We start from the raw sequence: 26,113 nt of genomic DNA, 5'->3' as shown, positions 1-26,113 counted from the left end.
CAGACTGGCTAGGTCAAGCAAGTGGCGCAAATGATCACACCATAAGGGAGGCCACTGATTAATATGCATTCTTTGTATAAAGGGCTGCCGGGGACAATAAGGTCCAGGAACATAGGCAGTAACTATTTAACTGTTGTAGGCAGCTCATGCGCTAACGAGTAGGTCTAACAGCCGCGTATAGAACTTGAGGGTCTTCCTTGGTATGGTTGCCTGTTTTTCCCTTATTGAGAGGAATTATGTTGAATTGAGCATAGAGAACACCTCCGGAATCCTGCATGGAGAAAGAAGGAAAAATCAGCCATGGCTATAATATAATACCTTCCCAGCAGCCCCCACTCGGTTATGTTGAGGTAAAGATCTCACCACTTGTCCTGTCTGTGAGGCAGAGGGCAATTCATTGGCGTAATCTGTATTAAAACAACCAAAAAAAGGTCAAGATTTGATCCCCCCCAACATATTTTTCATTATTACAGAATTCTCATTACATTCTGGCCATACCATATTCAGACTGCGTTTGAGCCCTGGGTGGATTGTCCGGAGGTGCCGGCCGACCAACGTCTTCTCTGTGGATAGAAATATTAGCAACTGTTTACCAATTATATAGTGTAAGGTCACCGGAGCCGCGGCCTCTGCTTTAATACACATCCCCCGTTCAGGTTAATATCAATTATTGGTCATTTTTATTGCCACTTATTGTCATTGGGCTACAGAATCTGCTTTCACTCTATAAATAAAAAAGCAACAATAATCACAATAAAACCAAAGAAATAAACAAAATTAGAAAAAATGCGATTTTAACTTATATAAGAAGAGTATAAAGAATGGGGAATTTTCTCTCTACCTATCCAAACTTATGGGCATAAAGCTGTACACCCCCAACATTTCATTTCCAGCACGACACCTGTGTTGGGAGGCATGGTTGAAGGTGGGACAGGACATCGCCGGTGACGTATACTGGCCTAGGTCAGCCCCAGGGTGGCAGGTCCAGGGTAGGCCCAGGCCTAAAGTTTAGAGCAGACCACCCTCTCGGGTTATCATGCCAACCAGTATCCTGCCGCACAATGGGACGGTAATCAGGGAGATCTTTGATCTTCCCAACGGCCCATTTCTGGCTCAGCACAGCCTCTATAGACCTTATTAAAAGCTGCCATCACATCCCGGCGCTCCTTATCTTAAAGCCACACAGTTATATACCACAGTGCAACTGGGGTCGCTGACCACAGAGGTAACTGGGGGCAGCCCCAAAGGCAAATACATCACTGGGAATGGCATGACTAGAGGTAGGGAGTTGAGTGGCTAGTACAATCCGGGACCTTACTACCTTGCGATGTATTGAAGCTGAACACCAGTATGTGAGGTCATATCTTTACCTGTGATGTCAGATCGATACTTCCAGGTCAGCTTGTCAAGGAATGCCCAGGACCCAGCCAAAGTGCACCACTACTCTGCTTCCCTCCATAAGATATTTAAAACAGGGAATCAGCCCACCCCTTACAGCCCTCCATAGTAAGATGGGCAAAGTGACAGATAGTCGTGTGTATTAGAGAGAGAGGGGCAGAGTGACCGATAGCAGTGTATGTTATAGAGAGACAGACAGAGTGACAGATAGCCGTGTGTATTAGAGAGAGAGGGGCAGAGTGACAGATAGCCGTGTGTATTAGAGAGAGACGGGCAGAGTGACAGATAGCTCAATATGTTATGAACAATACTCACTTAGTGCTGTGTTTTGTGCAAATTACACCTAAGAATAAAAAGCAAAAACATCAGTCATTTTATGTGTATATGCTATTCTAGAATGAGTATGAGAAGTTGGACAATTACCAGGCCCTGAAAGAAGAACTTGAGAAAATGTGGAGATTGAAGGCCAAGATGGCCCCAGTGGTCATAGGAGCAACGGCTCCAACAGATACCAGGAACGGCATCAGAACACTCTGTCCAGAAGAGAGCAGAGCTAGGAACAGCTAAGATCCTGCGCAGAACCCTCAAACTCCCAGGCCTCTGGTATGGAGGATCTGGGATTGAGGAAGCCACCTACCACCCATGATATATATATATATATATATATACACTAAATAGACAAAAGTATTGGGACACCTGACCATTGCACCAACAGGGACTTTGATGACATCACATTCTAAATACACAGACATTAATATGTAGTTGGTCCCCCCTTTGCAGCCATAACAGTTTCCACTCTTCTGGGAAGGCTTTCCACAAGATATTGGAATTGTTGACCATTCATCCAGTAGAGGTCAGCCACTGATGTTGGACGAGAAAGTGGATTTTGCTCCTTGCTCTATATTGCTAACACTAATTTTACAGAGTAGAGCCATCACATTGCCAAAAAAGAAGACGTTTAAGTATTTCTGGAATCAGTTACATGGATCTACAGTGGTAATGAAGAGTCATCTCACCTCTCCTCTTCAGGAAGATCAGGATCACACACAATATGATTACAATAAGTAGAGCACAGAGCGGGGCGATGATCTCTGTATAGCGAGCCTCTCCTAAACAGGGAGAGAGTGAGAGATGGCTGTGTGCCTTAAAGAGACAGCGACATTGCGTGAGATAGCTGTTTGTTTTGTAGAGAAAGGGGAGAGTGATAGGTAGCTGTGTATCGTATATAGAGAGGCGCAGAAAAAAAGATGGCTATGCAGAAGGTAAAGTGAGAGATAACCGTGTATCTTATAGAGAGAGATCGGAGTGAGAGTTATCTCTGCTCACGTATGTCACGTGTGACTCTCAGTCTGGTTCCTTTCCCGTGGATAATTTTTGTGTTGAATATATTAGTTCCATTACAGAATCGAAGGATCGCCAGGCAGTAAAAGGTGTCGTTGTCTGAGTCTTGGACCCCCTGTATATGAAGATCCATTTGCCCTCTTAGCTCTGTCCGACCCCTGTATCTGGAATGGACCATGCTCTGAGAGGGGTGGTAGGAATAATCTCCTCTGATGCTGCCTACTTTCCAGTAAACCCCAGTCCATAGAGGCTTTTTCTCTGGTGGGTACTTGATGGAGCAGCTGATGGTTACTGGGTTTCCTATGCTGGCAGAAGATTCAGCTGGCTGGAGAATGGTGAATTCTGGTCCAGATGTATAATCTAAAGAAACCGCAAACACATATTATGTAGATCACCTCAACAAACAATATATCATATAGCATGTTCTGGATCACTGGATTCTTCTTTTGAGAAGTGCTACCAAGATAATGAGGTTGACATCACATGACACGCTATCAGGGGACAGGGAGGGGACCTAATGATCTCATACCTATGCGTAGTCAATTACACCTGCTGAAAAATCAGTATTAAGCTTCCTTGAAATCTGCTACATTATCCAGGAAAGCCTCTGAGCAGACCCTTCCCCCAATTGGAGGAATGGGATAAGTTTTTCCCCACGGGGCAGCCCATAAGGCCTGGTGTAGCACTACAACAACACGGCGGAGTCTCACCCCATTCCTCCAATCGGGAGGAGAAGGTATACACCAAGACTCCATCCTGTTGTGGAAGTACTACACCAGACCAGAATAACACAGACAGATCTGCGGAAAAAGAAAAGGGTTTCTGCAATTCTCCGCAGATTTGTCACCAAGATTCTGGCTTCTGGAGTACCCCTGCGCAAGGGCGGAGCCACAGTACGCCCCACTGGGACAGCCTCACCCCTATTCCTCCAATCGGGGTGTGCGCAGAGGCTCCGCCCTTTTGCAGAAGAAGGTCAACAGAGCAGATAGTGGGAAGAAGGGGAGAAAAGAAAAAGACAGAAGAAAGAAGAACAAGAAGAGGAAAGACAAGACAAGAGGTGGTGCTGAAGAAAAGAAGACAGAGAGAGAAGGCAAGGAGAGCGTGTGACAGAGCAGGGAGAGAATGTGAGAAAAACTAAATGTTGAGCTCTCTGTTTTCATTCGTTTGGTGGCAAATTTTGTTAAATTCCTATGAATCTAAATTCACATCGAATGTCTCAATAAAGCTGCATTCCCTAAAACAAAAGCATCCATCTTAGGCCATGGGAAACTTTGTTTACTTGGATTATTCTAGCGGTCCAGAGATGAATTGATAGAGAAATCATTACCTTCAACACTCAGTTGTGTACTAAGGGCACTCGTGTATGTAGAACGTCCTATTTTAATCTCGCAGCAGTAGTGACTGTTCTCTGAAGGCTTCACACTCTCTAAGTATAATGAGACGTTAGTCCGTGTCTCTATTTGTGTATTATCACTGCAAACAAGACTGTTTCCTTTCCTCCAGGTCACCTGTCCTGCACCCTTATCTGTCCCAGGTGGGTAATGAATATAACATGGAATGGTGACTTGTTCTCCTGGGAGGGCATGGATGACTTCTAACTGATCCACCCAGATCTCATCTGCAGAGAAAATAAAAGCATTTAGAAACCCCAAAAACTGGTATTCTCATGGTGACACAGAAGAGTGTTAGGAATTTTGATTCCTTCTCTTTATCTCACCTGAAAACCTTAAAAATGTCCCATGACGATTCTGCCATTGTTTTTCTGTTTTATTTTCTGTGTTAACTAATTCCACCCGACAGCAAAACATTGGGCCGTCCTTTTTTCCCAACTCCTGGATTCTGATAGAAGCTGTTCTAAGTTCCTTGGGTTTTCCCACCATGGTGATCCGTCCATTGTAGTCAGCGCGTGTCCAGTTGCGGTGTTCAGTGTGGTTATAAACAAATGAATTGCTTCCACAAGGGCTGTTTGACCCACTTCTCCAGGACACTCTGGCTTCTATGATGCCTTCCAAGTCTTTGGGGACAGTGAAGTTACATGGGATGGTGACGGAGCCTCCGACTTCCACTGGGACTGAGCCTAACTGCTGAATGCATAGGGCCTTATTTGAATTACCAATGACTTCTCCTGTAGAAAGAGAAAGACTTCATTAAACATGGACAAGGAACGTGTCTTTGACCAGCTACTAATATCCATTACAAAGCTTGTGGCACGCATTAAGTAGCTACCCATCCCTTGCCGTTATCAGGATTCCCTTTAAATTCTATAATGAGAGTAAATACCAAAAACCTTGAAAACTAATGCATTGGAGTCATCAATTCCAAGAATCCAAGACAGAATTCATTGAAACCATAGATGAATAGAGTTTTTATACAACAAAACTGAAAATGTAACTTTTTTTGATAAGCATGTCTGTGAAATTCATCTAAAAAACAGCAACCGCATGAACATACCTGGAAGTTCTCGGGGTTTGCCTCCAAGTCTCAGTCTGGAGCTGACTCTTCCCTACTCTGCTCTTCTGTGATCACATATAAGACTTCCAGTTGGCGCTTTTAGTGAGGTCATGGTTGATATGCCTGCTTGAATGCAGGTGACTCAATTGAGTTTATCTTTAAATAATGACAAGTCAGGCGCTTATAAGAGCCATTTGGTGAGTCAAAACATAGAGTCCTCATGATGGCCTATTAAAGGGTTCTCAGGAACGTTCTTGGAGTCATGTATATCTTATTTCTCAGAAGTGTCTTCAACAATCTGGGAAGAATTTTGTATAGAAGGAGCTCTCACCAAATCCTACAGTTCCATATACTACATAAACCTATATAACAACACTTAAAGATGAACTTTAGTTCAAGCAACATCTCTGTATTAGAAATCCAACAGGAGAAGCCATTTTAACTTCAGGATCTCAATGATATCTCCCCATGAAGTAATCCTGATATATATATATATATATATATATATATATATATATATATATATATAAATTACGGGGGCATCAGGGCAGGATATTGACTAGGTAATGCTAGTTGTGCCACTTTTTACCCCAGATCTCAGTAAATAGTACTTTAAAATCAAATTCATATTTGATTATGATTAATATGTGAAGGTGTCTTGTTAATGTTCAGCTGCTCCTCACCTTACTCCTAATCTTGGCTACATCAGTCCAGGGTTTGTTCATTCCTAGCATCAGCCTGGGCTCACAAACACTTTTAAAAATCCAAATTAATGAGTTTTAGACGTTTTCATGCCAAGACACATCATAGGCACTTCAATTTACTTCTCGTAACATGCACGTGTAAAGCGGTCAAGATGGCTTGTTCTGCTTTTACCAAAATAGTGCTTTATAAACACATCCTGCATTACAGAGTAAAAATGCAGGGTCTAAGATGTGTACAAATCACTACAGACACTCTGTGGGAATCCCGCTGTCCCACACAAAAACAATAATGCAAAAGAGAATAGAGGTGGTGTAACCCACACCAGTGAGTGGAGCGAATAAGCAAATAAGAAGATATAGCTTACCCCTTTGGGGTTAAAAACTGTCAGAATCCGGGATATACATAAAAGATAAAAGAAACAAATAATAGTGCAACCTGTGTGCAGCACAAATTAAGTGCTGCTTTCTCCAATCCACTAACCACAGCTTCTCTGGCTACTGCTGCTTTCTCCAATCCACAGTCCACCGCTTGTCTGACTACTGCTGATTTCTCCAATCCACTGACCACCGCTTCTCTGACTACTCATGCTTTCTCCAATCCACTGACCACCACTTGTCTGACTACTGCTGCTTTCTCCAATCCACTGACCACCGCTTCTCTGACTACTGCTGCTTTCTCCTGTCCACTGACCACAGATTGTCTGACTACTGGCAACTTTGTGTTACCTGTGTTCCTGATCTCAGCTGTTTAGTCTTGCTGCTGCTGATCTGGCTACTGGACTCCAACGCTGCCTGTACCGCAAGAGTTGTTGAAAGCAAATTCTGCCTAAGTTGTTATTTAGAAAAGCCCTTAAATAATGTTTCAGAATTTGATTAGTATGTCTGCAGCTCCCAGGGTGGTACGCAGTGAAAAAATACAGTGGGACCCCCATCCGTTTGGTGAATATCCTCCAAAATCGTGAAATAAACACCTCGGTCCAAAACAATGTCTTGGGGGATGCCATGAACCCGGATAATCTATTTTATAAATATGTCAATTCTTTAGCAGAAGGTAATTTACGTAATGATATGAAATGAACCATCTTAGAAAAAAACGATCAGTAACAGTCAATATGGATGAAGGGAGGTCAACAACAAAGTCCATGTGGGTCCACGGGCGACTGGGATGGAAAGTGATAAACGTTGCTCTATGGGGAAACATCTGGGTGTTAGTGGCCCAAGCTTGATATGGTTTGATGAAATCTTTAATGTCCCTTCTCTAAGACACCCACCAGAACCGTTGCCCTACAGAAACCAAGGTACGTCTCATTCCAGGGTGTCCTGCAACTTTGGAGAAATGGTGTAAGGTATCACCTCTCTATAATTAGGTGTTACAAACAAGTTTCCGAGAGGAGTGCCAGGAGGAGTAGGAGAAGTCTGGGCCTCCTCAATGTGCCGGAGTAGTAGAGAAGAGATGGGTGTAGTAGCAGCAGAAATAATACGGTTACTAGGCACTATGGGTTCTGGAACAGCCTTAGTGTTCTTGGATCCCGGGTGGTAAGAAATGATATAACTGAATCAGGATAAAAAGAAGGACCAGCGAGCTTGGCGAGGGTTAAATCACTGATGTATTAAAGATTCTTGTGGTCAGTAAGGATGGTTACAGGAATACGAGATCCAATAAATGTCTCCGTTCCGTTAGAGCAAGGACAACAGCCAATAGTTCTCTATTGCCGATAGCATAGTTTCTTTTAGCTGGTGTGATTTTTTTTTTAGGAAAGAAGCCGCATGGATGTCCGTTGAGGTAACACGGCCCCTGCAGCAACCTCAGAAGCATTGACTTCTAACACGAAAGGCTGCGAAATATCAGGGTGAATCAAGACCAGGGCAGAAGAAAACATGGCTTTGAGTCTGTCAAAGGCTCTGATGGCTTCTGGGGACCAATTTAAATATATATATGCATTGTGTGAAGAGCTGCGTAAATTGTTGGGGCTATTTAAATAAAAGATAAGACTAAGAGGATCCATATCAGGAGCCTCCTTCATATTGGACCTATTATTATTATTTACTGTTTTATATAGCGCCATCAGATTGCGCAACGCGTACAGAGTATAGTTTATAACATAACAAGATAGCATATAGGATAGCATAGAAATAACAGGTGATGAGGATCCAGCCCAAATGAGCTTACAATCTAGAGACTGACAGACTGTTCCTCCGTCAGTAACAACCGGGGACTTCACAGAAATAAAGATTTTGGAACTTCCATAATTAGCACACAGACCATTTTTCTTCTATTTGCAGCTACCGGTTCCGGCTACATTTAGTATATATGGATCCATTAAGCCATATTACCATAGAAGGAGAAAATGTCCATTATCTTGATAAACCTTAAAATATACAATTTTGTTATCCTAGCAGCTGTACTTGGAACTTTACAGTTTAGATTATAATAATATTATACCAGAAACGCTAATATTGATCAACTTGTAAAACACCTACCATGGAGAGACCAGAATATTAGGAGCAAAGCCGTCACATCCATTGCTTGGTAGAAAAAGTTTACGAAAAACTATTTGCTTGTTGCCGTTTTTATTGGGTGAGTGTGTCATTTCCTGGGTATCGCTGCCGGAGCTCGAACATTTCTTCACTTTTCTAAAAGTTCTGCTTTTTTTTTTTACTTTTGAAAAAGAAATGTTGCTTAATCAGCCATTGGCGATTCCATTTTAGGTTAAAAGTGTGATAGAGCCGCAATGGTTTGGCTTGGGAGAGATGGTGGTGGTGATGATGGTGGTGGTGGTGTGTCTCAGTGTATCAAACACCTTGAACTACAGAAAAACAAATAGTGTGACGCTGGTACGGCCCGACTGGCAAAGATGTTGGCTACAGTGTCCCCTATATGCTGGAGGGGTTGCACCGGCAGAGGTGATATGGGCCACATATGGCCATAACCATGGCTCATATGCAAGAGATGAAGAGGTTGGACTACATCAGGTAGGCATGTATAGCTATACATTGTGTGGTTATCATATTGTTATTACTAAATTGGTGGGGATTAGGTGGAGACAAACATCTCTCCTTCAACCACCAGATTAATTAACATGCCTACTATGCCCATATGGACTAGTCTGATTCTTTCCATTTTGTCTTTCCTCCACCTCTCCTTTACTTCTGGAGACATCTCTCCTAATCCTGGTCCCCTACCTACCGTATTTGCTCGATTATAAGACGACCCCGATTATAAGACGACCCCCCAAAATCAAAATATTAATTTAGGAAAAAAACAAAAAGCCTGAATATAAGACTACCCTATAGGGAAAAAGTTTTACCAGTAAATATTAATGTAAATTATTTTCATGTTTAATAAAAGCTATGATTGAGAAAAATATATCTTTTAAATTTCCTTTTATTTGCCAACCTGCCCCCCCCAGTTATGCCACTCTGCCCCCAGAAATGCTTTATACCCCCCTATTTGCCACTCTGCCCCATGATATGCCTTATACCCCTGTATGCCACTCTGGCATATAGGGGGTTAAAAGGCATATCATGGGGCTGAGTGGCATATAGGGGGGTATAAAGCATTTCTGGAGGTATACAGGCATATCATGGGGCTGAGTGGCATATAGGGGGTTAAAATGCATTTCTGGAGGTCCAGAAATGCATTTTAACCCCCTATATGCCACTCAGCCCCATGATATGCCTTTTAACCCAGCATGTACTGGCTGCCTTGGCTTGATAGGAGTGTGATTGCTGTTAGCAGTTTGATATATATATATATATATATCAAACTGCTAACAGCAATCACACTCCTATCAAGCCAAGGCAGCCAGTACATGCTGGAACCTGGGGATGATAGCAGTGGGATTACAGCCTCCATATGCCATGCTACAACCCCCACCCCCCTTACACATCCATGCTATCACACACACACTCACACTCATTCACAAACATTTAAATACTCATTCATTCCCTTAATCACACACACTTCACACATACTCAAAAACCCTCCCCCACCCCCTCACCTGAACTGCAGATCTCCCACTCGCAGACTTCTGCAGGGGACCGGCTGTAGCAACTTCTCTGGCCCCGCCCTCAGAGGAGGGAGGGGGGAGATAGAGTTCTGTGAGGACGCTGCAAGCTTCCTGCCCTGCTTCTAACAGAAGAGACGCTGCTCGCGACCGGTAAGCAGCATGGCGCCAGCATTTTTTTGGGGTCTGATTAGAAGACGACCCCGATTATAAGACGAGGGGTATTTTTCAGAGCATTTGCTCTGGAAAAAACCTCGTCTTATAATCGAGCAAATACGGTATTTCTTTCTGTTCCCACATCTATCTACAGAACTATCGCTCCTTTTCTCTATTCCTATGTGTTTCTATACGCCATTTTCTCTAGACTGTAAACTGACAGCCGGGCCCTCTTTACCTGGGGTAACCATATGTCCCAGATTGCCCGGTACAGTCCCGCAATGGGACTTTAAGTCCTTAGCAACCTTAATCCGGGACAATGCATTTCCCTGAAATGAGAAGTCTGAGTGAAGGATAAAATTCACCTTCCTGATTTAGATGCTGCGCTGCAAATGTATCCATCGTAAACCAGGGATGTATGGTAGTGTTGGTGATGTAATCTGTGCCATTATTACTAGGCGGGGCTAAATTGTGCTAATTATTTTAGTTGTGTAGAGTGGGCAGAGCTTAGGGGGCAGTGGGCGGAGCTTTGGAGCAGTGGGTGGGGTACATTTTTTTAAGCTGTGCTGTGGGCAAAGTGTTCCTGGAAATGTTTTTCAAATGTTGGCAACTGTGATGATGCCACTTTCAATTCTCTGCTGTGGTAAGGTTACACTTCTCCTTATTTCAATCGCGATGAGGCTCCCGTGTCTACTTGTGACTCCACAAAAACTTGTTGGCTCTCATCTCTGTGTCTCAATTCCCTTTGCCTTGGTTCCTATGGTTGACTGATATACCCATGTGGAGGGCCTTGTCCACCGTTACATAAAACAAAAAAGGCTATATGATCACCACGGTCAAAACAGGGTGCACCCCCCCCTTGGAATTCAAAGATGCCCACTGGAGCAACAGCAGGGGAGGAAGAAACAGTAGGCTATTTAGAGAAGGTTAACTAGACATGGAGACAGAAAGAGCCCTGGTAGTTGGCCACAAAGCTTTTTATTTTATTCTGTACGCTACTGTTGTCCGAGTGGTCCTCTCTCTTCCTCTCATCTTCTAGATGGTCTCCTCCCCTTCACTCCGGCAGCTGCTTCTTCACAGAGTCCCCGTTTTCAGGCTGCAGACATAAGGTACTTAGATTTCAAACACGCATTGCAGCTGAGGATAGTTAGTACTCCAGCTCTCGTGACTCTCAGCCAGTGTGGTATGTTATGCATCATGGGAAAGTGAGTAAGCAAGTACGCAATAAGTCTTCGGTGCAAACACTAATTTTTGTTGACTGCATCTACAATGATATTGAGCAGCCATATTTTTGGCTGAACATTATGGGAATTGCAGTTATAGACTGGGGTTGTGGTTGGCTGTGTCTGCCACCAGTCCTCCCACATGCACCATAATGTTTCCGTCACGCAGGTCATACTTAAGGAAGTAAATCCATGCATTGAGGGAAACAAGAGATCTGTAAACCTGAAGGTAAGGCCCTGACAAGGTGGGGGAGACTGGATGAGACCAACCAAGAGGTGATAAAGATGACATAAAACACCTAGGGTTGTCAGCCTACAGGGATGTCCAAGTAACCAAGGATAACTGAGGTGACATCAGAAAAGAGGGCGTGAAGAAGCCATGATGAAAAGTGATGAGAAACCTCAAAAGTGCAAAAACAGAATTAAAGGAAGAGGTTGGAAAGAACAATTTGCAGACATTCCAAGGGAAGTAGGAAGAAGAGGATGATGCGCGGCAGAGTAAGATTATTGGGATTTCATTTGGGGTAACAATCCAGGAGAGAAGGAGGCGTAGGATTAGGGTAGATATCGAAAGAAGGCAAGAGTAGGACTTGTAGGGGAAGGAAGTTTGCTGAGAACAGAAGAAGAGAAGAGGGGATAAAAGAAAAGCGATCAAGAGAGATGAGAAATGAGTATCTGACGGTGAGCATCGGCCAAACACAGGAAGCAGTGTATGCCGCTTATATCCATCGCTTGGCAAACTCCTCGATAGCAGCACTTGAGAAACTGACACTGGGGTGAAAAAGGTTCACACATGGAAAATAGCTGGTCTCTACCCGTTCTTGTGCCTACTCAGACAGTTCCACATCTGGAAATGTTTCTATGTCTTATGTCTGATTTTCATCAATATAGCCTGTAGTAGAGCAGACTGTAGTGTAGGCAGCATGATTGAGTTAGGCGAGTAAATAAAATGATACTTACTTCTGAACTTTATATATGCCACAGTCCCTCCTATGATAACGACGCATATGACAACGAAGAGCACCATGAGAATAGCGTAGACCTGAACGTCTAAGAGGATGCATAAAATAGACTCAGCCTTATCTGTAATATATCAGACATAAAGCGCTGTCTGTCTGTATCGGATTTCTAAACTTGTCTGATCTGGTCTGCAATGAACTGGGCTGTCAAGCGTGTAAATCCCTGGACCCATTATTGTTTCATGAGGTGAAGTCATGGGCAGTTACTCACGACTGGACTTGCTTGGGCTATAATTTGGACTGCCGTTTATTTTGAAGGTCAAAGTACGGCCTTATCAGAAATCACAATGATGACACGGGGGTTTTCTACATTCTGTTGAGGGCTTCCCACATGGAGTCAGTGAATATAAGATATTAACCCCTTAATGACAAGGCCCGTACATGTACGGGCTCAAAATGCATTGTTTTCAATAAGTTTAGGGACCGCCCATTGTCCTTAAGGGGTTAAAAGAAGAAAGAGCAACAAAAGAATTTACCTGATCCTGCCACGTTCAAGTGGGTTCCTTCTCCGTGGGTAATAAGCGTTATGATTTTCTTATCATAGATTTGGAGGATCGCCAGGCAGTAATAGATGTCGTCGTCTGTGTCCTGCACCCCCTGTATCTGCAGATCCATTTGCCCTGTTAGCTCTGTTCTGCCCCTGTATCTGAAATGGACCATGCTCGGAGAGGGGTGGTAGGAATAATCTCCTCTGAGGCTACCTACTCTCCAGTAAACCTCGGTCCATAGAGGCTGTTGTTTTTGGTTTGCGATGGAGCAGTTAATGGTAGTTGGGCTTCCCACGTGGGCAGAAGATTCCAGTGGCTGGTGAATGGTGAATCCTGGATGACATTTATAGTCTGAAGAGACAGAAAATACACTTACAGAATCTTGTAGTATTGTATATTTACCAAGCACATTGACCATGATGCAACTGAGAACATATTTAATCTTGTATATAATCTTCAAAGAGATTTTGAAATTGAAACAATTGGACTACCACTCCAAAGCATCCATCTGTCTAAGTCTCTAAGAGCCCTCGTTTAATTAATAGTAACAATACTGGGATCCTTCTCCTCGTTGGGTTTTTTTCCCCTTACACAAATTTCTGACTTGTCTTTATGTTCAGTGTCACTTTTGACTTGAATAAGATGATGCTCTCAAATGCTCATCCTAAAACGTCGACATTGGTACTCCAAGCACTATTAGTATTAGCATCGATGACCAAGTAGACAACAGCTCAATCAGACCCTGAAGGGCAACACAAGCGTGGAGTCTGGAGGCTGTTTGGGTGTCACAATGGTAGTCCTGCAGTGAGTAAAGAAATGTCCCCTTACCTTCAACAACCAGCTGTGTTCCAAGGACACTCTGGTATGGAGACCCCTCTATTGTCAACTTACAGCTGTACCGCCCTTTCCCCGTCTCCGGTTCGGTTATATATTGTTGTAGTATCACGGCAGACAGTGGTTTCCTTTGTCCAGGTCATGTTTGGTACAATATGGTTTATCCTAGGTGGGTAATTATTAATATAACATGGGATAATGATATCTTCTCCTGGAAGTGCATGAATGACAGGAAGTTGATCCACCCAGATCTCATCTAGAGAAGGAGAAACGTATTTATGAATATTAAAAAAAAAAAAAAAAAACATTTAAGGCGGTGTATGCCTCAAATCACTAATGTTATGATATCTATATATAAACTACATATAGATTTAATAGTTCCTATATGTATTATATTGTCTCCAAGACAACATAGATCTGTGCTTCCAAGCGGGGTGCCAACATATGATGTCATATCTTGACTCTGTGTCTAGAGGGTGCACAAAACAGATATTTGTGCCATATTGTGGACCCATTGGCAAATGCAATGGGGTTCTGTTGGTTGAATTAATGGTCGAATTCTCCTCAGAAAAAGTTATTTCCTTTAATAGATTATGCGCATAATCGAGACAAGGCACACAACACACAAAAGTCGAAGCGTTGTCTAATTACATATTTGGATTACATGGTTTATATAACCTCTTATACTTCTTATCTGCTTCTAATAGCATGCATCATTCTGATTGGTTACTTTTTAAGCAGGCTACGCCTCTTAGTAGATATGTTGGCGCAACTCGTGATATATCATAGACTAGACATTTTCTACTGTCTTTGTCAGCAATAATATTTATGATAACATAAGCATTTTTCTAACAGGTTCTAATGGAGCAAGAATCCCCTTCAACATGTAACCGCTCATACACACATACAAACTTACAGACAAACTCATACAAACTTACAGACAAACTCATACACACATACAAACTTACAGACAAACTCATACAAACTTACAGACATATGGATATGGATGGATTCTCAAGTCAGAATCTTTTTTTGTATTACTGGGGCCATTTTGGGCCTCTCTACTAATGTGCTGCTAAGCTTCTCTAGGTGAGCAATTATATTTACTTTACCCGGAAACCCTAGTGATGTGCAGTGCTTCATAAAATCAAGTAACCCAGAACTGCCGTCCTCTTAGCGACACAGAATAGAGCCAGGAATCCCGATGTCTTCTCTTTAACCTACCTGGAAACGTTATTAATACCCCATGCCATTGAACTGTGTTTGTTTTCAGTTCTGTTCTCCGTAGATTCCTCCTACAGAACAACACAAACGTTAAAAACTGGTTTTAAAGGAGAGAGAGCTAGGAAGCGGGAAGACCGGTGAGCCGATTTTTTCGATTAATCGGATAAAAAAAACAATATGCAAATGTTCCATTTATTTAAAATTATTTAATGAACAAACTGGGTGTTAAAAACAAACAGATTTACAGTAACGGGTGTCATTGTACTCTGCGCACACAACACTTTTATCTCTGTCACAATGGCATTTCTCAAATCGCCTTCTTATTTCACTGAAGTAATAAAAGCGAAGTTTTCGAGAAACAAGAACCCAAACACAATATTTCTCAAACTAAGTTTTACTAGAAAATATGAATTCCCCTGTAGACTATTTTTTCAGATTTAATAAAAACTATGAGTGAGAAAAATGCATTTCTTGTTTTTTAGCAAACGGACGTCAAAATAGCTAATTTCAGACGACATAGGTGACGTGAACACTTAAAGGGGATCCGTCACTTTTTCCAAGTCTTAAATTTTATGTTTCTGTACATTACCTTGAAAAGTAGACCCCGTCTGAGGCTGGACCCTTGGTCAAGGGAGAGTAGTTTTCTGCCTATATTAATCGAATCCCCCCGCCTGTTGAGCCCCCCACGTAACATGACCACCAGGTCCTACAGTAGCCGCTTCTCGCGGTGAAACCAAAATTGTAAGGGTGGAGGATGAGAAGGTGAGAGAAGCTCACGGTAACAAAATTGTTCAGATAATGTTGGCTTTGAGCTTAATTTTGAAACCTCAAAACTTGTTAGCTGAGGAGTCACCCCTCCTGGGTTCCACTATGGAAGAACTTTACGCATCAATAAACAATTAGTAGGTGGATTGGATGGGAAAACGCACATACCTTGGAGAATCCAGAAGACCAGAAACAGTCTACTTCTGTCCATGTCTTGGTGGCCAAAAAAAGAAAAGCCCTCTCTGCTTGCTTGTTGCAAACCGTGCTTGAGTTGGAAAATATATAGGACAGAGCCTGTGGTCTGAACCTCTTCCAACCTTAATGAGTTCTACTATTTTCTCACCGCCCCGGCCTAGATTAAATCAGCCCTTCCCTGACTGCGGTGAAACAAGGAAACTGAGAAAAAGGTTTTGCACGGCATATTTTAAAGAACCCTATCTATCTATCTATCTATCTATCTATCTATCTATCTATCTATCTATATATATATATATATATATATACAACCCTCTACTCTCTAGACTCAACTCTCTAGATTGTAAGCTTGCGAGCCGAGCCCTCTTTACCTAATGTGTCGGTTTGTCTTAGTTTGTCAGTTCTAGTTTTGTCAGATCCATTCAATGAAGGTACTGCAAGAAGCGCTGCTGAGAAATAAATCCCCTCCCCCCCCAATAGATTACATCTTTCTTTATTTTTTTCCGAGATGGTCTATTCTCCCATGAGTCCAACTACGATTCGGTTCTTCCCTTCCGAGGAGTCATTTGCTGGAATGTGGATCATTGAAACGTGTTGTATTGCCTTAGCTCTAGCATGCACAGAGGACCCCGAGCTTCTGTCTTCACTGGATTTTTTGTTGTTGTTATCCAGCTATGTTATATGTTTATCGTTCAGCTGCATTCAAAGTTTAGAGCGTTCAAGAAATGTACGAGACAGCTATTCTACTGCTTAAAATAGCTACTATTTGGGTCAAAAAAAATGATGATGTGGTTCAGTGTCGTTATCAGTTGGATTTTATCTTCTTTTTGTTGTATGTTTTGTTACGTTTTTTCCCTTGAAGTGTTAGCTAAGATAGCAGTCATGGTCTGTTGTTTCTAAAGATGGTCACACCACAGTTTTCTTTCTGCAACATAAGAATTTAGCTGCCGTCGCCACCACAGTCTGCTTTATTTTAAGCATTTCTAGAAGAAAAAAAAAACTATTTTTTTTTTTTTTTTTACAAAATATACAATGTTTCACAAAGATATTATTTTCACTAAAGAAGGTCAAGGTATGGGTTTGTTAGTTTATGCGGAAAATCTGAAATTCTCAATATTTTGTACAAGTTCTTTTACTCTGTCTGCAAGTTTGTGCCGAATTTTTGTGTGTTTTGCCTTTTTTTAAGTTTCAAATATTTCCAAAAACGTTCAATGGGTTTGAGATCCTGTGATTGCAGTGGGTAAACCACACACCTTAGCGCTCATTGCTCTTCACTGTAGTCCAGATACACCCGTCACACCTTCGATGTGTGTTTAGGATCATTGTCCTACTGGAAAATAAGTCCTCCTCCATAGAACGCCCTTTTGACGTGTTTACAAAAGGTATTTCAATTGATTTCCTTCATCAAAGTCCCTAATGGGTCCACTGGTAGGACCTTACTAATAAAAAGTCTTTTGTTGGATGATGATGAAATATCCTTTTTATGTTCTAATTAACTTCTTACACTTTTTTCTTTCTCTCTCTCGGTCATGCGTTAAATAGTTAATAGGCAATAACATAGTTTCCACTGGTTATTGGTTATAACGCATGATCTCCATAGATGGTATTATTGAACCATCTTTAACGACATAGAAATGTGATTAGTAGATCGACTATGTATTTGCTTAACTGTATATTATCATACATGCCAAGTGTCCAGCTGTCTAGTAACATTGATTAAACCTGATATCAAAGCATACTACGGGAGCAGCTAAACAATGGAACAAGTGGGGCCCCTGGTGGATGATTGGTTGTTGCAGTGTAATTTATATATTTTCTAGCAACCCAAAAGAAATTTTAATTACCTTCCCCAAGAGTATTCTGATTTCTGTAGGTAGAACAGTCCAAAATACCTAAGTGGCCAGGAAGACTTGCTTCTACCTACCTGGGTTGCTAGAATCTTTGTCTTCCTAGGATTTAGTTCCGAACTAACTGGTGGTTAATTGCTAGACGTGCGAGCTTCCTCTTTCTCGTCGTGTAACAGAATCGGCCAGTGATACGTATTTTGTAGTTACGTGTCAGTAACAGTGGAAGTTTTATGGCTCTCTGCTGGTAAAGAAAATGCAAGCCGAGTCAGGAAGCCACAGCAGCAGGAAAAGAGATACTCTACTGGTATCTGTCTTTATAACAATCATGCAGATGTGTATGAATGAGCGCATTTTGCTTTTATGAGCCTATATAAAATGTGTTCAGCTGGACAAGGGCAGAAGCAGCCTCCACAACAAATACGGTATAAACTTTTATTTTATGCTGTCTTCTCAGGATGAGTACTTGGTACTTGGTTATGTTTGAAGAGTGTTAGGAATGATGTTTCAGCATTACAAGTGGAACAGCACCTTAAATTGCCAAAGATAAATCCTCTGATTAAGTGCTTTCAGCATCAGCATATAGCACTTCAGTTTCGTTGCATTCTTCTTTAGACTTCCCTTAAGAGAGGTCTTATTGAAGTCTGCCTACAGAAGTCCTCCGGAAGCCTGCAGGGGAGGAGAAAGTTGGGTAAACCAAGAGTTCACCATGACGTGAAAATTTTTACCTTCATGCTTTCCCCCTGCATTACAAAGAGCTATCATCACACTTTTATTAATACTTATGCCACTATTGTCTCTGATAATAAATAAGTCAACGTTGGAGAGGAACTCTTGGAGAGCCACTTAATTGCCTGTCCTGCAATAAGCAACTTATTCCATAGTGGGGATTACTTTACGTAGTTAGATAAGTTCCCCTTCTATAATTTCGATCTAGTGCTATAGGGCCATCCCTGGTGAGCTCTTCTTGCAAAATGAAAAGGAAGGTAGAAGAGGAGGGAAGGAATGGAGGAAAGGAAAGAAAAAGAGGAGAAACAGTGGGAAATTCAGTGTAAAAACTTACAGAGGCTAAAATATTGAAAAGAGTAACGGAGGGGAATAAAGAGAGGAATGAAGAGAAAAAGAAGAGAAGTATTGAGAGTTGTATAGAGAAAAAAGGCAGAAAAGGATAAAAAAGAGAAATCAAGTTTACGCTCGCCGTGGAAAAACTTAGAAGGAAAACCAGTAAGACGACAGAGAAGACACAAACAGAGGATGACCTAAGAATATGTTTATTTAACCCTTTTAGGCTCATCACAGTCCAGCAGCAGCAACATAAGAAGGAGTAAGACCAAAGACCATGGCTTCCATGCCTACAGTCGTGGCGCCCTGAATACACCCGATCTCGTCTGATCTCAGAAGCTAAGAAGAGTTGGGCCTTGATAGTGTCTGGATGGGAGACCGTCCGGGAATACCAGGTGTTGTGGGCTTTTGTTTTTCTCACAGGCCCGGGGAGAGCTTTTCCCATGTGTTTCTTGCTCACCATCCAATCGTTACGCCATTATTTGAAACTTCTCACCTTCAGGATGCAGAGCAGAGCCTTATTTTACTGAATATTTATTTTCTAGACACTCACCACTTGCTGCGTCCATGGGAGAGGCTCGGCTGAATCTTTTTTAAGAGAAAGATAAGAAACAGTCAATTAAGTTTACCAAAAATAAAGACAATGAAAACATTTTTTGGAGTATTCATACCTCAAAGGCCTATACCGTCGCCGGGGTATATCTGATCCTCTGGTGGGTCCTGAGGGGGGCATCTGCCGGGGAAGAAAAGGAAAAGAGGCAAATAACTAATTATTCTAATTATAGAATCGTAGTCTCCACGCAGCCCTGGTAAATGAGCCGTGATTGTATCTGGAGGACAAATAGCCATATATGCTAGAGAGAGAGAGTGTGAGAGATAGCTGTATATGATATAGAGAGTGACAGAGAGAGAGATAGCTGTATATGATATAGAGCAGGGGCGTCCAACGTGCGGCCCTCCAGCTGCTGCAGGACTACATCTCCCATACTCCTCAGCCAGCCCCTTACCGAAAAAGCATTATGGGAGATGTAGTCGTGAAGAAGCTGGAGGGCCGCAGGTTGGACGCCCCTGATATAGAGAGTGACAGAGTGAGAGATAGCTGTGTTTGCTATAGAATGAGACAGTGAGAGATAGCTGTATATCTTGGAGAAAAAGATACTTTTCCTGACTGCACTCACGCATTCACCCTTTTCCTGCAAACGATACCTGAAAGAAATATAAATTGGTCAACGTCAGTCGTTTTGGAAAGAAAGCTGTGATCCCCGTGCGCCAGTTTTACACAAGTGAAATCATAAAATAAACCGTCTGAAAATTACACAATTCTCTGTGTAAAGCAGATCGGCATTAAAGCCGTGGAGAGATGTAAGCGTACCTTGGAACTTCGGGGGTTTGACACAAAATTGCCCCTTCCTGAGTGTCAGGGTACCCCTCCGGGGCAGGGAGAAGTGTTCAGCCACATCCGCTCCCCACCTTATCCCCCCAATACATGTAATGGTGTCTGGGCTACTTCAATCCCCTCATGAAGTGTCTCCTTTAGAAGAAGAGCTCTGGGCAGCCGATACCCCGGAAGCTTCCCAGGTATGGCTGCCAGGTTGGGCTGGGGTTGGTTTTTAATGAACTAAATTCATTCAGCATAATTATTTTGGTGATATTCACTTAGGAATAAATGGCTATTTCAGCTCATGGAAGCTGAGAACTGTGGCAGCCGGTGGCATAACCAGCATTATTTAATCAATTTCCTGACCTTCTCTCCCTTTCTCTAATCCTCTCACTCTTTCTCTCACTCTTTCTCTGTTAAACTCTCTCTCTCCAACTTATTCTCTCTTTTTCTTTCTTTCTTTCTCGCTCTCTCTCTCTCTCTCTCTCTCTCTCTTTCCCCCTCTCTCTCTCTCTCTCTGTTTAGCTGCTTATCTCTTTCTTTCTCTTCTTTCTCCCAGTCCTTTTCCGAGCAACAAACACAACGCAATAGATATTTACAACTTCCCCTATTTCTCACCAAGAACTACATCAAGGTTCCAGCCAAGGGCAAACTGAGGCCATCAAGGGCCCCGGGCAACAAAAAAGTCAAAGGCCCCCGGTGGCAATGCCATGCCCTTAGCCACGCTCTATCATGATCGCTGTGCATTGTAGAATGGATGAAGCATAACTGGGTCACTGTGGTCTGCCTCCGGGGTTTAGGGATGGCCATTTCCCACCCTACTCCATTCCCACTCACATACAGATTTAAGAGATCTGGGGCTAGCCCCTGCCCATGTACATGGATAGCCCCACCCCTCAAAAGACCATCCCACCAATGAGGGCTCTGAGGTGGCCGAGCCAGAAGTTCCCAGATATGCTCATGGAGTTCACAGAGCAGGCTACCTGTCATGCTCCCACTATAAGGGAGTCAGTTCAGGAGGGGGTGGAGCCAGCCATACAAGGGGTGTGGTTAGCCATACGTTCAGCTGAGACCAGGTGTTGATGAGCGGCTTATCACTTCTTCTGCCATGAGGATCACTCACTTTGGCTCTCAAATGTAGAGAGGATATAGTTAAGATCCCCTTCGCCTCTCTTACATTTTGTTAAAAGAATGACAATTCGGCCAACGAATCACAGTCTGCAAGCAAATTCTACATTGCACTCTACTGCCCTCTCAAAATGATAGGGTTGTCTCACCTCTTCTCTTCAGGAAGATCAGGATGACGCACAGGATGATCATAATGAGCAGAGCACTGAGCGAGGCGATGATAAATGTGCTATAAGCCTCCCAAAAACCTGAAATAGAGACAGAGAAAAAGTAAGAGGGTGTGTGTCATCGGTGGATTGATACACTAAAGTCAATTTGGCTGTCGAAAAACCTGTGATTAACCAAAGGGGGTTGAGAATGAATGAAATACCCTTGATGGAGGTACAGAGCCCACATATACCATTCCTACAATAAATAAGTTAAGTAAATAAAAATAAAAAAAATAAACATCAATGTATTTTTTTTACATGTGGTTACATAACCAGCGGGTGTTGAGGCGAGAACATGCCTCCCCACTCAGTAAAAAGTAGATGGGGTATATGAAGTAGTGGGTAGAGTCAACAACAACCCTCCCTTTGGCCATTTATGGGATCCCACTTGGTATGGCTTTCCAGGCTCACACCAAGTATGCCTTATGGAATGTTTGGCTCATGACATCATAATTATATTTAATTTTAGATAATTTTCCTCCACCACCATGCGGCCACGTTGCCCTCCATTAAATGAGCCTGAAACAAAAGGACCTTGAGTAAAAAAAAGTTTCTAATGTCTACTATAGCGCCACTAACCTTGTGCGGGGGCGAAGATGCCGGGATTTCCTTGGCTTATGTTTGTCGGCAACTTTGTATCTTAAAGACAAAAAAATTAAAGTTAACTCTATGAAGTCTGAGTTGGTTCACCACATAATGAGCTGGTAGTGAAGGAAGCTGTATTTGTCACAGTTATTAAGTTATTAATATTTTTAAGGAAGTGGTTTTGCCTCAGAAATTACAAGCCGCTTCCTCAAGGTGTCCAGCACCGTTTGCTCCTGGAGAGAATGACTCCATGAAAATCTGAGGCACGTGCAAAATTTACAAAGAAGCTAACGTTCTTTCAAAATGTTGACATCGCCTTAAGGATAAAACCAATTACACCTGCTCTTGGGTTCATCCTATCTCTTGAGAGCGCTTTGTATAATCTATGCATGGTTCCGGAATGAGGTTGACCATATGTGGGACACCTCCCTAGTTCTAGGACTGTCTACTGCAGTCCAACGCTCATAAGCACCCTATCACAATGACTTTCAGTGGAACCTTCCTGGTTGGTCCACATTTAAAACTGCCCCCAAACTGCCCTAAGGGCAAATACCTTCATATTACCTGACACATTCAGCCTGGTTCCTTCACCAATGTAAGGAATTGTGTTGTACTTATTGTCGCCTAAACAGAGTTTTATCATCACCAAGCAATAGTAGGTGTTGTTGTCCGTGTCCTTCACCCTCTTTATGTGGAGATCTGTCTGCCCTTTTAGCTCGGTCCTGTCCTTGTATTTGGGATCCACCATGTTCTGGGAAGGGTGGTAGGAATAATATCCCCTGGGGCTTCCTACTCTCCAATAGACCCAAATCCATAGAAGAATTTCAAATTTGGAGGAGTTGAATGAGCATTGAATGGTAGCTGGGCCTCCCAATGTGGCTGAAGATTCTTGAGGTTGTTGGAGTTGTGCCGGTGATGTATTTTTATCTGAAAAGATTAAAGAGAATTATAGATTTGTTAAGCATCATTATGACAAAAATTCATCTAGTAAGACAGGTCATCTCCCGTATCCACCATTCCAGGTCTATCTCAACCAGCGCTACATCTAACCTCACATCTTGTGAAGCTCTCAATACCTTCATTCCCTACTATCCAAGAACTCATACCTTCTCAGTCCTCCACAATAGGAGTTCTCTCTTTGCCACCTCTCCACACTGTTTCTATTGCCCGTTGTACGTAAACTTTGGGACAGGAACCCTATTACCCTATTGTTTATATATAGAGGGAGGACACAATATAGGGGATGATGGGCTGGTTTGGTTTTAAAGATTTTAGGGTTTTGTGAGTGTTACTTGTAATACTTCTTACAGCCACCACATTGTCCAAACAAAAACTAACTGGGACCTCACTGTGCCATTTCTCCCATGATTCAAGAGGCCAAAGAGTGGGATTGTAATGCTCTTAGGGACATTAAACGAGCAAAGAGGGACAGAGAGACTTGGGTCCCAAAGTGGGATTGGCCAAACTAAGCAGGGGCGCTTGGGAGGTATGGATCCATTTCACATGGTCCAAAGAACCATTAGGACCCAATTATGCAGGAACAGGATCAAAATATGTTAGTAAAAATAAGAATTACCGAAAATATGACACATTTTCTTGCCTTGAAAGAATTTTGTATTTTTTGAGTAGACACCTTAAAGTCTTCCAGATGAGGACTTAAAGAACTTAGAAGAGGTTTGGCTGCCTGAGTAGATACTGGTTGGCCTGTAGTAACTATAGACAAACACCTCCCTCGGAATAGTTACCTCCGACGCCCAAGGTTGTGCCGTGAGCGTTAAAGTACGTCGATCTATTTATCGCAACTTCACAGCAGTACTGGCCCTGGTCTGACGTCCTTACATCTACTATGTGTAACGAGGCATCAGCAGACAGAGTCCAGACTGAGAAGCGGCCGCTACACTTTGATTTATCCTCCGATTTGCATATTTCGATAGTTGGATTTTCTCTGCACAGGTCACTGTCTCCCTTTTTCCACGTCACATATGTGTTTGTCCAATTGGCATCTTTTGGGTAATGAATATAGCATGGAATGGTGATGTCTTCTCCTTCGATCGCGGAGACGACATCCAACTGACCCAGCCAGGTCTCATCTACAGATGCAAAAAGAAATCCCATAAAGCAGGAGAAAACAGCCTGCACATTCTAGGATACAGGCTGCTTTACCTTGTTACTTTACCTGGAAACTTTAGAAATGTCCCATGACGATTCTGCCATTTATAAATAATCTGATTCTCGGGATTGGCTAATTCCACGCGGCAGCAGAACATTGGACCGTCTGTTTTTCTCAGCTGCTGGATCCTGATAGCAGCCGTCTTAAGTTCCTTGGGTCTTCCCTCCATGGAGAGCCGTTCTCTGTAGTTTGGGTGCGTCCAGTTTTCGGTGTGATTGTAAATGAATTGATTGCTTCCACATGGGCTGGTTTTTCCCTCTCTCCAATATACTCGTACTTCAATGGTGGGTTCCAAGTCCTCCGGATATGTGAAGTTACATGGAATTGTAACAGAACCTCCCTCTATCGCTTGAACAGAGTCAAGTTGGTCGATACAGCATTTATTTTGGTCTCCTGTAGAGAGAGATGTCATATAATCACTTTACCTGTGGCCTAGTGGGCTTTAAATAGTTTTTTATTGATTCAAGCATGGCTGTGTTTAAAAGGATCATGGATAAGGTGTTGTGACATCCATAGCTGCCAAAAGTCACAAGGTGCGCCATGACAGTCCCGACAGTGACAAGGCTTATGTCCCAGCTAATGGCAGTTCCACATTATCTCCTTCCATCTCCACTCCACTACCTGAATTCTCCAACATTCTCACCATTAACAACACGGCTATCTCTCCTACTAACCAGGCCCAATGACCTGGGGTCATCCTTGACTCAAACCTCTCCTTCATTCCTCACATTCAATCCCTCGCCAGATCCTGCCGCTTGCACCTAAAAAACATCTCTCGTACCCGTCCATTTCTCACCCAAGAATCCACAAAAACTCTGGTTCATTCACTAATCATTTCCCATCTAGACTACTGCAACACTCTTCTGGTTGGCATTCCACTGTCTCGACTCTCTCCTCTACAGTCTATCCTAAATGCTGCTGCTAGGCTTGCACGTCGCTCCTCTTCTGCTTCCCCACTCTGTCAAACCCTCCACTGGCTCCCAATTACCTTTAGAATTAAAATTTTAAATCCTTGTTCTAATGTATAAGGCCCTCCATAACACTGCCGCCCCCCCCCCCATAACACTGCTCCTCCATACATTTCTGCCCTCATAAGCAAATACTCTCCTACTCGATCCCTACGTTAGGGGCTAAGGCTCTCCTCCTCGCTTATCACCTCTTTTTTTCCCATCTACAAGATTTCACTCGAGCTGCCCCATATCTCTGGAATCTACTCCCACCGAACCTTCAGCATTCACCCTCCCTCCCAACATTCAAGAAACATCTAAAAACCCACTTCTTCAGAGAAGCTGCACCATCTTAGCTGCTACAACCACCACACTACCTCTCACCCTTTCTCTGTTCCTTATGTTTGTCCTCACCCCGTTCCTTGTAAGCTTGCGAGCAGGGCCCTCTCCACCTAATGTATGGGTTTGTCTTAGTCTGTCAGTTCTTGAAGGTCACCTCATTGATTTAACCATACAGTATACATGGCTGGCTCAGGCAAGGCACAAGGCAACCTCCTCCAGACAGAGACATCCGGGCAGGATTGTAAAGGACTAAATTCCCCCGAATATTAGAAAAACAGTAAGGTTGGGCACATCAAAAATAAAAAAAATCAAATCTAGGAGTCCCTATAGAGTCATAAAAGGATAGGTAATGTAAAAAAATCCAGTATTTATTTAGTTTGCCAATGTTTCAGCCACACAGGGCCTTCGTCACTCTGTACCAAAGCAATTATACAGACAAACATGACATCCTTTTACATATCCAGTAATTGTACCAGGAGTTCCCAGCAAACATGGCACAGGAAGGCTCTTTGGGGCACTGACAAGCTGCTTTGTGGCATGGTTGAGATGGACAATCTGAGGGCACTGACAAGCTGTTTGGGTGTAAAGATGCCACTGACAAGCTATTTAGGGGCTCTCATTACAAATTGTAATTATTTTTTTT

General features: G+C 42.7%; 1 protein-coding gene across 1 annotated transcript; it reads right to left on the bottom strand.

Annotated features, from left to right (window-relative positions):
* Positions 1–118: 118 nt before the first annotated feature.
* LOC128491569 (uncharacterized) lies at positions 119–8,413 on the bottom strand. Its single transcript, XM_053463888.1, has 9 exons — positions 8,376–8,413; positions 4,457–4,864; positions 4,067–4,357; positions 2,725–3,099; positions 2,415–2,507; positions 1,714–1,741; positions 499–563; positions 364–407; positions 119–271 (listed from the first exon to the last, which is right to left on the bottom strand). The coding sequence occupies exons 2-9, from the start codon at positions 4,617–4,619 to the stop codon at positions 152–154; spliced, it is 1,179 nt and encodes a 392-aa protein (XP_053319863.1). The 5' UTR covers positions 4,620–4,864; positions 8,376–8,413; the 3' UTR covers positions 119–151.
* Positions 8,414–26,113: the final 17,700 nt, after the last annotated feature.

This window comes from Spea bombifrons, chromosome 4 (assembly GCF_027358695.1).
Source record: "Spea bombifrons isolate aSpeBom1 chromosome 4, aSpeBom1.2.pri, whole genome shotgun sequence".
NCBI classification, from domain to species: Eukaryota; Metazoa; Chordata; class Amphibia; order Anura; family Pelobatidae; genus Spea; species Spea bombifrons.
Note: the sequence above shows the minus strand (reverse complement) of the source record. Positions and strands in the feature narration are given on the sequence as shown.

Bases quoted from the DNA above. Each gene is read 5' to 3' on its own strand.
- LOC128491569 (XM_053463888.1), bottom strand. From the start codon at position 4,619: ATGGTGGGAAAACCCAAGGAACTTAGAACAGCTTCTATCAGAATCCAG. The intron at 4,358-4,456 runs GTGAGATAAAGA...TTTTCTCTGCAG, and splicing joins GACATTTTTAAGGTTTTCAG to ATGAGATCTGGGTGGATCAG. The intron at 2,508-2,724 runs GTGAGCAGAGAT...CTCCCTGTTTAG, and splicing joins GAGAGTCACACGTGACATAC to GAGAGGCTCGCTATACAGAG.